Genomic DNA, 12878 nt, shown 5'->3' with positions numbered 1-12878 from the left:
GTAATCCCAGCACTTTGGGAGGCTGAGGTGGGCAGATCATCTGAATTCAGGAGTTCGAGACCAGCCTGACCAATATGGAGAAACCCTGTCTCTACCAAAAATACAAAAAATTAGCCAGGTGTGGTGGTGCATGCCTGTAATCCCAGCTACTCGGGAGGGTGAGGCAGGAGAATCGCTTGAACCCGGGAGGCAGAGGTTGTGGTGAGCTGAGATCATGCCACTGCACTACAGCCTGGGCAACAAAGAGCAAAACTCCATCTCAAAAAAAAAAAAGAGAATCAGCCCTTTGGCAGTGGAAACTCCCCTGAGAAGATGTCATAGGGTCCTCAGGGTCAGACACAGAGAGAAGGAGACATTGGGACAGAGAGAAGAGTCAAGGGAAAAAACGTGCCTTGCAGTCTGTGAGGAACAGGGTGGCCCCCGGTGGCCTCCAGCCCAGGTTCTGGATCAAAGCTCCTCCAGGTTTAAGGCGCATTTGGATCGCCTGAGGATCTTATGAAAATACAGACTCTGTCTGATTCAGTAGGTCTGGGTTTAGGGGTGGGAGCCTGGTAGTATATTTCTAACAAGCTCCCAGGCAAGGCTGCTGCTGCTGCTGATCTAATGACCACAGTTTGAGGCTGGACAGAGTGGCTCACACCCGTAATCCCAACACTTTGGGAGGACAAGGCAGGAGGGTCTCTTGAGGCTAGAACTGTGAGACCAGCCTGGGCAACATAGCAGGACCTCGTCTCTAAAAAACAAGAGAGAAGAAGAAGAAAAAGGAAAAAGAAGACCTCAACTAGAGTAGGAAGCAGCTAGGCCACATATCTCTTTAATGGAGAAAAGAGTTCTTTTCTTGAGTAAATTTGAGTGTAACCATGTTCCTTGTCAATGACAGTAACTTTAAATGTCAAGAATGTGAGAGAGGCCAGGGTCGGTGGATCACATCTTTGTAATCCCAGCACTTTGGGAGGCTGAGGTGGGAGAATCACACTTGAGCCCAGGAATTTGAGGCCACCCTGGGAAACAAAGTGCAACCCCATTTCTACAAAGTCAAAAAATCAGCCGAGCATGGTGACATGCTCTGGTGGTCTGAGCTACACAGGAGGCTGAGGCAGAAGGATTGTTTGAGCCCAGGTCGAGGCTGCAGTAAGCTAAGTTTGCAGCACTGCACTCACCCCAGCCTGGGCAACAGCAGGACCCTGTCTTAAAAAAAAAAAAAAAAAAGAATGTGAGAGACCAGGGGAAGGTGTGGCCCTGGGGTAGGGCTGGGAGACGGGAGAACAGCTGTTAGTGGCCACATCACTGCCCTGAGCCGACAGTGCCTTGTCCACCCTCATGAGCTCTTCGGACTCCTTGGACAGGACTGGCTACACAGGAAAATGTGGGGACCCTTATTTTTAAATTGTTAAGAATGTCAAGATGGCAACAGCAAAGCTTTAAACCAAGTGCATGGCCCTGCTGCGTTTGTAGGCCCACGAGGCAGGCAGACTGATATTCACGTCCTTGTATAGCCCCCTCCCCTTGAGTGTGGCTGGGGTCTGTGCTCTGTTGCTTGGAAGCAAGGCTTATCCCTAAGCCTTATTTTCAGGGAGGTGGATTTGAGAGCTGTTATCCTACCTCGTTGCTTGGTGCCCTGTGAATAAATCTTTTCTCTTTTGCAAAACTCGTGTCACGATAATTAATTTACTGTGCATGGACAGAACAGACCTGGTCTTGGCCAGTAACACCCACGAGGCTTTCTAGGAGACTACACAGCCAAGAGAGCACTGAGCAATGTTTGGGAGCATTCTGTCTAAATGACTTTTCTCTTTTTTCCAGGCCAGGCATGGTGGCTCATGCCTGTAATCCCAGTACTTTGAGAGGCTGAAGCTGGCAGATCACTTGAGGCCAGTCGTTCAAGACCAGCCTGGCCAACATGGTGAAACCTTGTCTCTACTAAAAATACAACAATTTGCTGAGCATGGTGGCACATACCTGAAATCCCAGCTACCTGAGTGGCTGAGGCACGAGAATCGCTTGAACTCGTGAGGCAGAGGTTGCAGTAAGCAGAGATTGCACCACTGCACTCCAGCCTGAGTGACAGAGAGAGGCTAAGTCAAAAAAAAAAAAAAAAAATCACATACACTTTCACTTTTATCTTGTTTTCTATAAATTAATAAATACAGCCTTTGTGAGTTGGTTTATGTGAGTCAGACCCAAAGAAAATGATGAGCCCTGAAACATGGACCAAATTAATTTTTTTTTTTTTAGGTGGAGTTACCCTCTTGTCACCCAGCCTGGAGTGCAATGGCTCAGTCTCGGCTCACTGCAACCTCTGCCTCTAGAGTTCAAGCAATTCTCCTGCCTCAGCCTCCCGAGTAGCTGGGATTACAGGTACATGCCAACACGCCCAGGTAATTTTTATATTTTTAGTAGAGACAAGGTTTCACCATGTTGGCCAGGCTGGTCTCAAACTCCTGAACTCAGGTGATCCACCTGCCTCAGCCTCCCAAGGTGTTGGGGTTACAGGCACGAGCCACCACTCGCACCCCAAATTAGGTTTTGAACTTGCAAGACAGGCTGAGCCTTGGACCAGAATCCTGACAGCTCCTCCTTGGGCCTCTGACTGAAGTTATCCAGAGGTGAGGATAAGGCAGCCATTGCCTTCTCTGAGTGTCTACCTCCTTTCAAAACTTTAACATGGAAATCTGAATTTCTCATATTTCCTTAATTTTTTTCCAGTTAAAAAATCACTATTACTGGCCAGCTGTCGTGGCTCACATCTGTAATCCCAGCACTTTGGTAGGCAGAGGTGGGAGGATCAGCCTAGGCAACATAGTGAGACCCTGCCTCTACAGAAAAAATTATTTAAAATAGCTGGGCGTCTTGGTGCGCACCTGTAGTCCCAGCTACTCAGGGAGGCTGAGATGGGAGGATGGCTTGAGCCCAGGAGTTGGAGGCTGTAGTGAGCTGTGATTACAACACTGCATTCTACCCTGGGCGAGAGAGAGAGACTCTATCTAAATAAAATAAAATAGTTATTACTTCCACTTTCTTTGCAGAAATGTTCCTTATTCTCTAGAAAACATTATGCTTTGGCTGACACACTTTCAGTGGGATTTGTTTTAGAAAGTGATATGTGGGCTGGGCGCGGTGGCTCAAGCCTGTAGTCCCAGCACTTTGGGAGGCCGAGACGGGTGGATCACGAGGTCAGGAGATCGAGACCATCCTGGCTAACCCGGTGAAACCCCGTCTCTACTAAAAAATACAAAAAACTAGCCGGGCGAGGTGGCGGGCGCCTGTAGTCCCAGCTACTCCGGAGGCTGAGGCAGGAGAATGAGGTAAACCCGGGAGGCGGAGCTTGCAGTGAGCTGAGATCCGGCCACTGCGCTCCAGCCTGGGCGACAGAGCGAGACTCCGGGTGCGGACGAGTTGATGGGTGCAGCACACCAACATGGCATAAGTATACATATGTAACAAACCTGCACGTTATGCACATGTACCCTAGAACTTAAAGTATAATAATAAAAAAATAAAAAAGAAAGTGATATGTGACACTCATACTATTTGACAGACTCCATGGTAGGCCTTGGGGGGCTCCCTGGCAGCAAGGGGCAGGTCTGGGCTTACAACTTGGCAGATGAATTTAGGGGTGTGGACTTGCAAGGACTTAGGAGGGCTCTAGCTTCCCTGTCATTTTAAAGATGGAGAAACACAGGCCTGGAGAAGGGAAGAAATAAACCCAGGGAATGCGATGGATAGCACTGTGCTGGCAGGGGCAGGAAGACCAAGGTTGTCACATTCCAGGGAGTGCGACTGGAGTGAAGCGAGTGGCCACAAAACACTGAACGTAAGCCCTGAGGCTTTGCCACTTGCTGGCACCAAGGACTCTGCAGTGTTGAGCCAAGAGGATGGACTTTGGAGCCAGACTTTCTGGGTCTATAATCATTCAGTGTTTATCTCCTCCTCTAAAATGGGGACGATGGGAAATTCTGACACACGCTTCAACACAGATGCACCTTGAAGACATTATGCTAAGTGAAATGAGAGAGCCAGGAACGAAAGGGATGGAACTGGGGCCTCTCTGTGCATCCCCCTGAAGGACAACCGTCTCTTGGCCACCCGCCCTGATCCGGCAGGAGCCAGGCTGGCCCAGCCCTCCGACAGGCCGCCCGCCGCCCGCGATTGGACTAAACAGCGTCCCCAGGCGCCGGAGCCGCCCAATAGGGCCCCGCGGTCGGGGGGCGAGGCCGCAGGGGCGTGGTCTGAGGTCCGAGACCCGAGTCCTGGCACTGGAGTTTGCTTTCTCCTGCTGGTTTCCTGTCTGGTCGGTCTGTCCCCGCTATGGGCCTGGAGCTGTACCTGGACCTGCTGTCCCAGCCCTGCCGCGCTGTTTACATCTTCGCCAAGAAGAACGGCATCCCCTTCGAGCTGCGCGTCGTGGATCTGATTAAAGGTAGCTCTGGCCTCAGGTTTGGGGAACTGAAAAGTCAGGAAGGGACAGGTAGGCATACATAGCTTAGGGAACTTCTCCCGGCGCCACCTTCTTCCTGGGGCCCTTGCTGGTCTGGTTTGGAGACCGAACGGAGAAAGAGCCAGCAGGGAGATCCAAGAGTGGGGGCTCCCCCAAACTCTGCTCGGTCTCACGGAATAGACCACGGGGTTCCCCTAAGGCCAAATAAAGGGGTTTGGATCATGAAGAGAAGCGAGACCGGAGGACAAAAACCGGCACAGCTGGGTGCAGGAGCACACGCCCGTAGTCCCAGCTACTCCAGAGGCTGCGGTGGGAGGATCGCTTAAGCCCAGGAGTTCCAGGCTGCAGGGCGCTATGTTAGTTTTCCTTCTAACAGTCAGGACCCTCAGCTGCAGGTCTGTTGGAGTTTGCTGGAGGTCCATTCCAGACCCTGTTTGCCTGGGTATCACTAGTGGAGGCTGCAGAACAGCAAATGTTGCTGCCTAATCCTTCCTCTAGAAGCTTCGCCTCAGAGGGGCACCTGGCCTTATGAGGTGTCAGTCACCCCCCTACTGGGAGGTGGCTCCCAGTTAGGCTACTCGGGGTCAGGGACCAACTTGAGGAGGCAGTCTGTCCGTTCTCAGATCTCAAACTCTGTGCTGGGAGAACCACTACTCTCTTCAAAGCTGTCAGACAGGGACGTTTAAGTCTGCAGAAGTTTCTGCTGCCTTTTGTTCAGCTATGCCCTGCCCATAGAGGTGTAGTCTTCAGATGCAGGCAGGCCTCCTTGAACTGCGGTGGGGCTCCACCCAGTTNTGCAGGAGCACACGCCCGTAGTCCCAGCTACTCCAGAGGCTGCGGTGGGAGGATCGCTTAAGCCCAGGAGTTCCAGGCTGCAGGGCGCTATGTTAGTTTTCCTTTTAACAGTCAGGACCCTCAGCTGCAGGTCTGTTGGAGTTTGCTGGAGGTCCATTCCAGACCCTGTTTGCCTGGGTATCACTAGTGGAGGCTGCAGAACAGCAAATGTTGCTGCCTAATCCTTCCTCTAGAAGCTTCGCTTCAGAGGGGCACCTGGCCTTATGAGGTGTCAGTCACCCCCCTACTGGGAGGTGGCTCCCAGTTAGGCTACTCGGGGGTCAGGGACCAACTTGAGGAGGCAGTCTGTCCGTTCTCAGATCTCAAACTCTGTGCTGGGAGAACCACTACTCTCTTCAAAGCTGTCAGACAGGGACGTTTAAGTCTGCAGAAGTTTCTGCTGCCTTTTGTTCAGCTATGCCCTGCCCATAGAGGTGGAGTCTACAGAGGCAGGCAGGCCTCCTTGAACTGCGGTGGGGCTGCACCCAGTTCGAGCTTCCCCGCCGCTTTGTTTACCTACTCAAGCCTCAGCAATGGGGACGCCCCTCCCCAGCCTCACTACCGCCTTGCAGTTCATCTCAGATTGCTGTGCTAGCAGTGAGCTGGGCTCAGTGGTGGGACCCTCGGAGCCAGGCGCGGGATATAATCTCCTGGTGTGCCGTTTGCTAAGGCCGTTGGAAAAGCGCAGTATTAGGGTGGGAGTGTCCCGATTTTCCAGGTGCGGTCTGTCAGGGCTCCCCTTGCAGGGCGCTATGATGGTGTCCTTGAATAGCCACTGCACTCCAGTCAGGGCATTCTAGCAAGATCCCATCTTAAAAAAAAATAAAAATAAGGAACAAAATGAAAACGCGTGTGACCTGGGCCTAGGGAAAGGCGGGATGAGAGAGGTTAAGGGTGCCAAGTGTAGTGACTGGGACAGGATAAAGTCCCTTCTTTGTGGCCCAGCTGCTGAGATTCTGCAACAGCAAACAGCTCAGGACATGACTTTCCATCCCTGCCCTCTGCACTCGTCCAGTCTGCATTGGGGTTCCTCTTTGTCCCTTCCTTCCTCTGCTCCTCCTGTTTTGCCTCTGACTTTGTCCTTGTCCTCTACTTCTTTTTTTTTCTGTTTTTTTTTTTTTTTTTTTTTTTGAGACAGAGTCTTGCCCTTGCTGTCACAGTGCAGTGGCATGGATCTCGAATCACTGCAACCACCGCCTCCCGGGTTCAAGCGATTCTCCTGCCTCAGTCTCCTGAGTAGCTGAGATTACAGATGTGTGCCACCATGTCTGGCTAATTTGTAACAGAGATGGGATTTCACAATTTTGGTCAGGCTGTTCTCAAACTCCTGCCATCAAATGATCCACCAGCTTAGCCTCCCAAAGTGCTGGGATTACAGGCATGAGCTGCTGTGCCTGGCCCAAGGCATTTCGTTTGTTTGTTTGTTTGTTTGTTTGTTTGTTTTTGAGACGGAGTCTTGCTCTGTCACCCAGGCTGGAGTGCAGTGGCAGGATCACAGCTCACTGCAACCTCTGCCTCCCAAAACCTTGTCCTCTGCCTCTTGTTCCTGCTGGGGAGGTAGGTTGCCCCAGGGGGTATGCTGGGAGCAGAAGGGGGACCCCGGGGCTTGGTGAGTCCTACACCGTTTTGTTTCTCTGGCATGCCTCCAAGGCCCTTGAGGACTCAGCTGGCAGGCCCAGGCCCAGTGCGGGTTGGGGTAGTAGGAGGGGTTGGAAGCAGAACCCAGGTATGGCTAATTGGGCAAGTAAGGCGACTCTACTTGGCTAAGCCTTCTGCCCAGGGCTCCCACTCCATGGCTGGCCCTCTGCCTGAAACTTCTCCACCTAGTCTCTACTGGAAACTGCCCACTGTCCTGCACAAGGACTTCCTCTGCAGTGTATGGGGCAGAGGAAAGGGAATGGGAGGCAAGAGGACGTCCAAGCTGGTTGTCAAATATAGTGGTGCAGAGGAAAGCATGTTTTACTAGGAAAGAGAGGAGGGTGTTCCTGGTGAAGGAACAGTCTGAAGGGAGGGTAAAGAGACAGTAGCAGGCTGGGCATGGTGGCTCACACCTGTAATCCCAGCACTTTGGGAGGTCGAGGTAGGAGGATCACTTAAGGCCAGTCGTTCATGACCAGCCTGGGCAACATAGCGAGACCCCATCTGTAAGGGGAATAAAAGGTCAGGGTACGGGAGGTGGTAGCAGGTATGCTACACACAGCTCCACCATGCCCAGGGCAGGGTGAACAAAGGGATATGGTGGAGCCAGTAGAAGTTGCTTCTAAGTAGGTAGATACCAGAAAAAGGCCACTTCTCTGTGTTTCATGACCCTGCCTTAGAGTTAATGGTGGAAGGGACAAGGTAGTAAGCCAGAGTCCCCTCAGGTGACCTATCCTGCAGCTTGGGACGCTCTGATTGTAAGTTCATGAAGCTGGCAATAGTGGAAAGAGGAGGTAGGTAGGGTGCATGCAAAGGTCCAGGAACCACACCCTGCACAGTGAGCTCTGTTGCAGTGGGGCAGGCTGCGGAAGGAGGCTGTGCCTACAGGATTTAGCAAGGGGCGTTGTCTATTTTGTACCAGCCAGTGGAGTGGCCGCCTCCTCCTCGCGCAGGGGCCCTTCCAGTCTTTGCCAACCAGGAGTGCAGACTGGTGGGAAGAAGAGCTATGAAACTGGGGCCTGAGCATTGCAGGGAGGGGCACAGGCCATGGCGGGCTCAGCGTTCTCCTCCCACCACCCACTATGCTGGATTCTTCCCAGGTCAGCACTTAAGCGATGCTTTTGCCCAGGTGAACCCCCTGAAGAAGGTGCCAGCCTTGAAGGACGGGGACTTCACCTTGACGGAGAGGTAAGTGGGACCCTAGGGCTGCTGCCAGGCCTGCTGGAACCATCTTACTCTAACCTTGTATTTCACAGACAAGGAAACTAAAACCTTCAGAGGCAGAGAGTCTCTGTGCCCTGCATCCCGCAGAGAGTCAGTACTGGACCCCGGGCCCCTGGCTTCCTGCTATTCCAGTTCACCCTGATGATTGGAAAAGCAAACATCTACTTTACTTCCACACCAGTCCTTTGGTTGCTGGTGAGAGTATCCTTGAGGCAGGGCAGGCCAGTGGAGGAAGGCAGCTTTGCCCACCATGGGGCAGTCCTCTGGCCAAGCTTCTGTGGCGATGGCTCAGTGGCATCTGGGCTGCCCGGTGGCTCCATCTCTGGGCTGCAGCTTCCCGGGATGGGTCTCCCCCATGGGACAGCCACCAGATATGGACGTCTTACATCACAGCAGGTCCCAAGAAGTTGAGTCATCTTCAGGAAAGGCCAACCTTTCCCCAGTTCTGCCCCTTTTGTCACCAGAGTCACCCTACCCATAACAAGAAGAACCTGGAGTTTGTGCTTTAGAGCTCATCTCTGAAATCTCAGGATGGATGCACCTCCAATGAATTCCTCTGACATTCTGCCAGGGACCTTCTTCCTTCCTGGTGCCCCAGGTGTCCTGAGTCCTTGTGTTACTCAGCATTGTGCCCCCCAGGTACCAGCCAGAGTCAATGTGCAATCTCTGCGTTTCTCTGCCACTACTCTCACCTTCAGGAGGTCTGTGGCTCACAGGGACCTGCAGCCCTCCTCAGAGATGGCTTGAACAACTGGCTCGGAGCAAAAGGAGCTCCTGGGCACCCTGCACAGACAATGGAGTTGTTAAGCTGGGACATGGGTGTAGCCCCAGCTTAATAGAGAATATGGGCCAGTGGCAGATACAGAGGTTTTCTGCCCTTTTGGCCTGCATGCCCAACCCTTGGGAAACCCCAAGTTCCTGAAAGCTTTTCTGTGTCTCCAAATGGACACATCCTGTGTCCTTCCAGGTCTATGCTCATCCCATCACCATGGCAGCCCTCAAAACCCAGGGAAGGAGGAGAGTGCCAGGGGGCCTTGTCTGTTCTGTTTTCCTAGGATCCTGCAGCTGCAAGAGTGTTTCCTGAGTGGTGCTTTAGGGAGCCAAACCACCTCAGTCGGCTTAGATAGGAGTGGGTTCTTGGCAGAAAGAATGATAGAAAGAACAAAAGGACATGGGAGCCTTTTTGAACAATCAGGCCGTCACAGGCTGGTCGGAATCCCAGCGGATGAGAGTGGATGTAGAATGCAAAGAACTGAGCGTCTTTAAAACTCAGCTTTGATGACCCATCCTCCTGGAAGCTCTCTCTGATTCTCTGATCAGAAACTGTCTCTAAGCATTTGGCAAGACATTCTGTTGTGGGATTTTGCCTGGTGGTAAGAAAAGCTTGGGTATAGCCTCAGAAAGATTCTCAGCTCTACCATTAAGAGCTGTGTGCTCTAGGGCAAGTCTCTGCCTTTCTAAGCCTGGTTTTCTTCTCTGGAAAATGAGGCTAATACTTTGGCAAATTGTCAGAAAGTTTAAAGAAGTGTGCTGGGCACAGTGGTTCGTGCCTGTAATGCCAGTACTTTGGGATGCCAAGGCTGGAGGATTGCTTGAGGATAGGAGTTTAAGACCAGCCTGGGCAATGCAGTAAGATCCCATCTCTACAAAAAAGAAAAAAAAAAAAAAATAGCCAGGCACGGTGGTGCATTATTGTAGAAAGTGAAGCTGCAGTGAGCTGAGATTGCAACCCTGCACTCCAGCCTGGGTGACTGAGGAAGACCTTGTCTCAAAAAAAAAGAAAAAAAAAAAAGGCCGGGCGCTTTGGCTCATACCTGTAATCACAGCACTTTGGGAGGCGGAGGTGGGTGGATCACAAGGTCAGGAGTCGAGACCATCCTGGCTAATAGGGTGAAACCCCGTCTCTACTAAAAACACAAAAAATTAGCCAGGTGTGGTGTCACGCGCCTATAATTCCAGCTGCTTGGGAGACTGAAGCAGGAGAATCTCTTGAACCCGGAGGCGGAGGTTGCAGTGAGCCAAGATCGCACAACTGCACTCCAGCCTGGGTGACAGAGTGAGACTCCGTCTCAAAAAAACAAAAACAAAAGAAAACAAAAACAACTACGTATAGAATACCCAGCACAGTGCCCTTCCCTTACCTATCGTGACTCCCCCACACCCACAGTGTGGCCATCCTGCTCTACCTGACGCGCAAATATAAGGTCCCTGATTACTGGTACCCTCAGGACCTGCAGGCCCGTGCCCGTGTGGATGAGTACCTGGCATGGCAGCACACGACTCTGCGGAGAAGCTGCCTCCGGGCCTTGTGGCATAAGGTGAGGCTAGGAGTGTTGGGGGTGGCAGCGAGAACATTCCCCAAAAGTGCTCAGGCACCGTTTTCTTCTTTTCAGTTTTGGATTATTTCTACTGACCTGTCTTTGCCTTCACAGATTCTTTCCTCTGTTGTGCCAAATTGCTATTAAGCCTATTCAATACATTCTTTGTTTGAGATACGTATTTTTCAACTCTGGAAATTCCATTTGGTTGTTTTTAGAATTTCCACTTCTCTGCTGAAATTCACCATCTGTTTATCCATTTTATCTGTCTTTTCTTCTAAATTCTCTAACATATTTATCACTGTTACCTAAAAATCTTTGTCAACTAATCTCAACACGTAGGTGTTCTGTGGATCTGTTTTGTTTTGTTTTGTTTATTTGAGATGGGGTCTCACTCTGTCACCCAGGCTGAGTGCAGTGGCGCGATCTCAGCTCACTACAACCTCCACCTCCCAGGTTCAAGTGATTCTCCTGCCTCAGCCTCCTGAGTAGCTGGGATTACAGGTACCCACCAGCACACCTGGCTATTTTTTGTATTTGTAGTATAGACTGGGTTTCACCATATTGGCCAGACTGGTTTTGAACTCTTCACCTCAAGTGATTCGTCCTCCTTGGCCTCCCAAAGTGTTGGGATTACAGGCATGAGCCACCACACCCAGCCTATGGGTCTATTTCTATGGATTGTTTTTTCTCCCTCTTAATTATGGGTCACATTTGCCTGCTTCTTTGCTTGTCTCATGATGTATTATTATTATTTTTTATTTTTTTTGAGACGGACTCTCACTCCATTGCTCAGGCTGGAGTGCAATGGCGTGATCTTCTTGACTCACTGCAACCTCCGCCTCTCGGGTTCAAACAATTTTCCCACCTCAGCCTCCCAAGTAACTAGAATTACAGGCACCTGCCATCATGTCCGGCTAATTTTTCTATTTTTGTAGAGACAGGGTTTCACCATGTTGGCCAGGCTGGTCTTGAGCTCCTGACCTCAGGTGATCCTCCCACCTCGGCCTCCCAAAGTGCTGAGATTACAGGCGTGAGCCACCATGCCCGGCCTCATGATGTATTCTTGTGTGCCAGACATTATGATAAAAGAAGAACAGAGATTGAATTGCATAATAAATACCCCCCAAGAAAGGGCTTGCACTTCCCTTTGTCAGGTAACCAGGATGCGAGGTTGTTCTCTTCTAGCTAATCAGGAGGTGGGCTGGGTTGCAGGTTTAGTTGGTTTCAGTTTATCTTTGGTTTCAGATATCTTGAATGTGAGATCAGGTCACTAGCTCAGTCTAGCATGGCTTTAAAATCTAATCACCGACTACTATGTTGCGTATAAGATCTCTCTGCTTTTCAGCCCTGTCCCCAGTTCCCAAACTGCTGCTCAGTCAGAAAAGCCTGTGCCTGTGGCAGTCTTTCTCCCTGCCTGCTTGGGGGTCCAAGTAAATGAAATTGGAATGAAAGTAGCTCATCTAGGAATGGGTTATGCCTCTCTGGAATTTAGTTCATTTAGTCAAGTGCTGTCTGATAGAAGTATAATGTGAGCCACATACGTAATTTTAAACTGTCTAGTAGGCACAATTAAAAAGTAAAAAGAGGCCGAGCACAGCGGCTCATGCCTGTAATCCCAGCACTTTGGGATGCTGAGGCAGTGGATCACCTGAGGTCAGGAGTTCAAGACCGGCCTGGTCAACATGGGGAAACCTTGTCTCTACTAAAAACACAAAAATTAGCCAGTCTTGATGGCCTGCGCCTATAATTCCAGCTACTCAGGAGGCTAAGGCAGGAGAATCGCTTGAACCCTGGGGGCAAAGTTTGCAGTGCGCCAAGATGGTACCACTTCACTTCAGCCTGGGTGACACAGCTAAACACTGTCTTAAAAGAAAAAAAAAAAAGTAAGGCTGGGCGCGGTGGCTCACACCTGTAATCCCAGCACTTTGGGAGGCCGAGGCGGGCGGATCACGAGGTCGGGAGATTGCGACCATCCTGGCTAACAAGGTGAAAACCCGTCTCTACTAAAAAAAAAAATACAAAAAATTAGCTGGGCGTGGTGGTGGGCACCTGTAGTCCCAGCTGCTCGGGAGGCTGAGGCAGGAGAATAGCGTGAACCTGGGAGGTGGAGCTTGCACCTCCAGCCCGGGCAGCAGAGCAAGACTCCATCTCAAAAAAAAGAAAGAAAGAAAGAGAGAGAGAGAGAGAGAGACAGAGAGACAGAGAGAGAGGGAGAGAGACAGAGAGAGAGAGAGAGAAGAAAGAAAAGAAAGAAAAGAAAGAAAGAAAGAAAATTGATATATTTTACTTAACCCAATGTGTTGAGAATATTCTCATTTTGACCAACAAGTCCAAAAAAAGATGCTCAGCATCACTAATCATTAGGGAAATGCAAATCAAAACTAACTCTCTACCCCACTAACTCCTGACTTTGCCTGCCCAAT

The 12878-nt window shown here is 50.8% G+C and overlaps 1 protein-coding gene across 5 annotated transcripts in view; it reads left to right on the top strand.

Annotated features, from left to right (window-relative positions):
- LOC108524065 (glutathione S-transferase theta-1) overlaps positions 1-12878 on the top strand; it is a 26864-nt gene that overhangs the window by 12410 nt on the left and 1576 nt on the right. The window contains exons 1-3 of one of the 5 annotated variants that reach the window (XM_017864912.1): positions 4224-4420; positions 6721-6829; positions 8011-8098. The exons of 1 other annotated variant lie outside the window; for it this stretch is intronic. In XM_017864912.1, the coding sequence (XP_017720401.1) occupies positions 4309-4420; positions 6721-6829; positions 8011-8098 (309 nt within the window). In that variant the 5' untranslated portion in view covers positions 4224-4308. Of the gene's footprint in view, positions 1-4222; positions 4421-6720; positions 6830-8010; positions 8099-10301; positions 10453-12878 lie in introns of those variants that run through there. 3 more of the 5 variants (XM_017864909.1, XM_017864910.1, XM_017864913.1) reach the window with 3 other exon arrangements.

The sequence above is a fragment of the Rhinopithecus bieti genome, unplaced genomic scaffold, assembly GCF_001698545.2.
Source record: "Rhinopithecus bieti isolate Rb0 unplaced genomic scaffold, ASM169854v2 scaffold_80299, whole genome shotgun sequence".
NCBI lineage: Eukaryota > Metazoa > Chordata > Mammalia > Primates > Cercopithecidae > Rhinopithecus > Rhinopithecus bieti.
The sequence above is the reverse complement of the archived record's forward strand: the minus strand, read 5'-3'. Positions and strand labels throughout refer to the sequence as shown.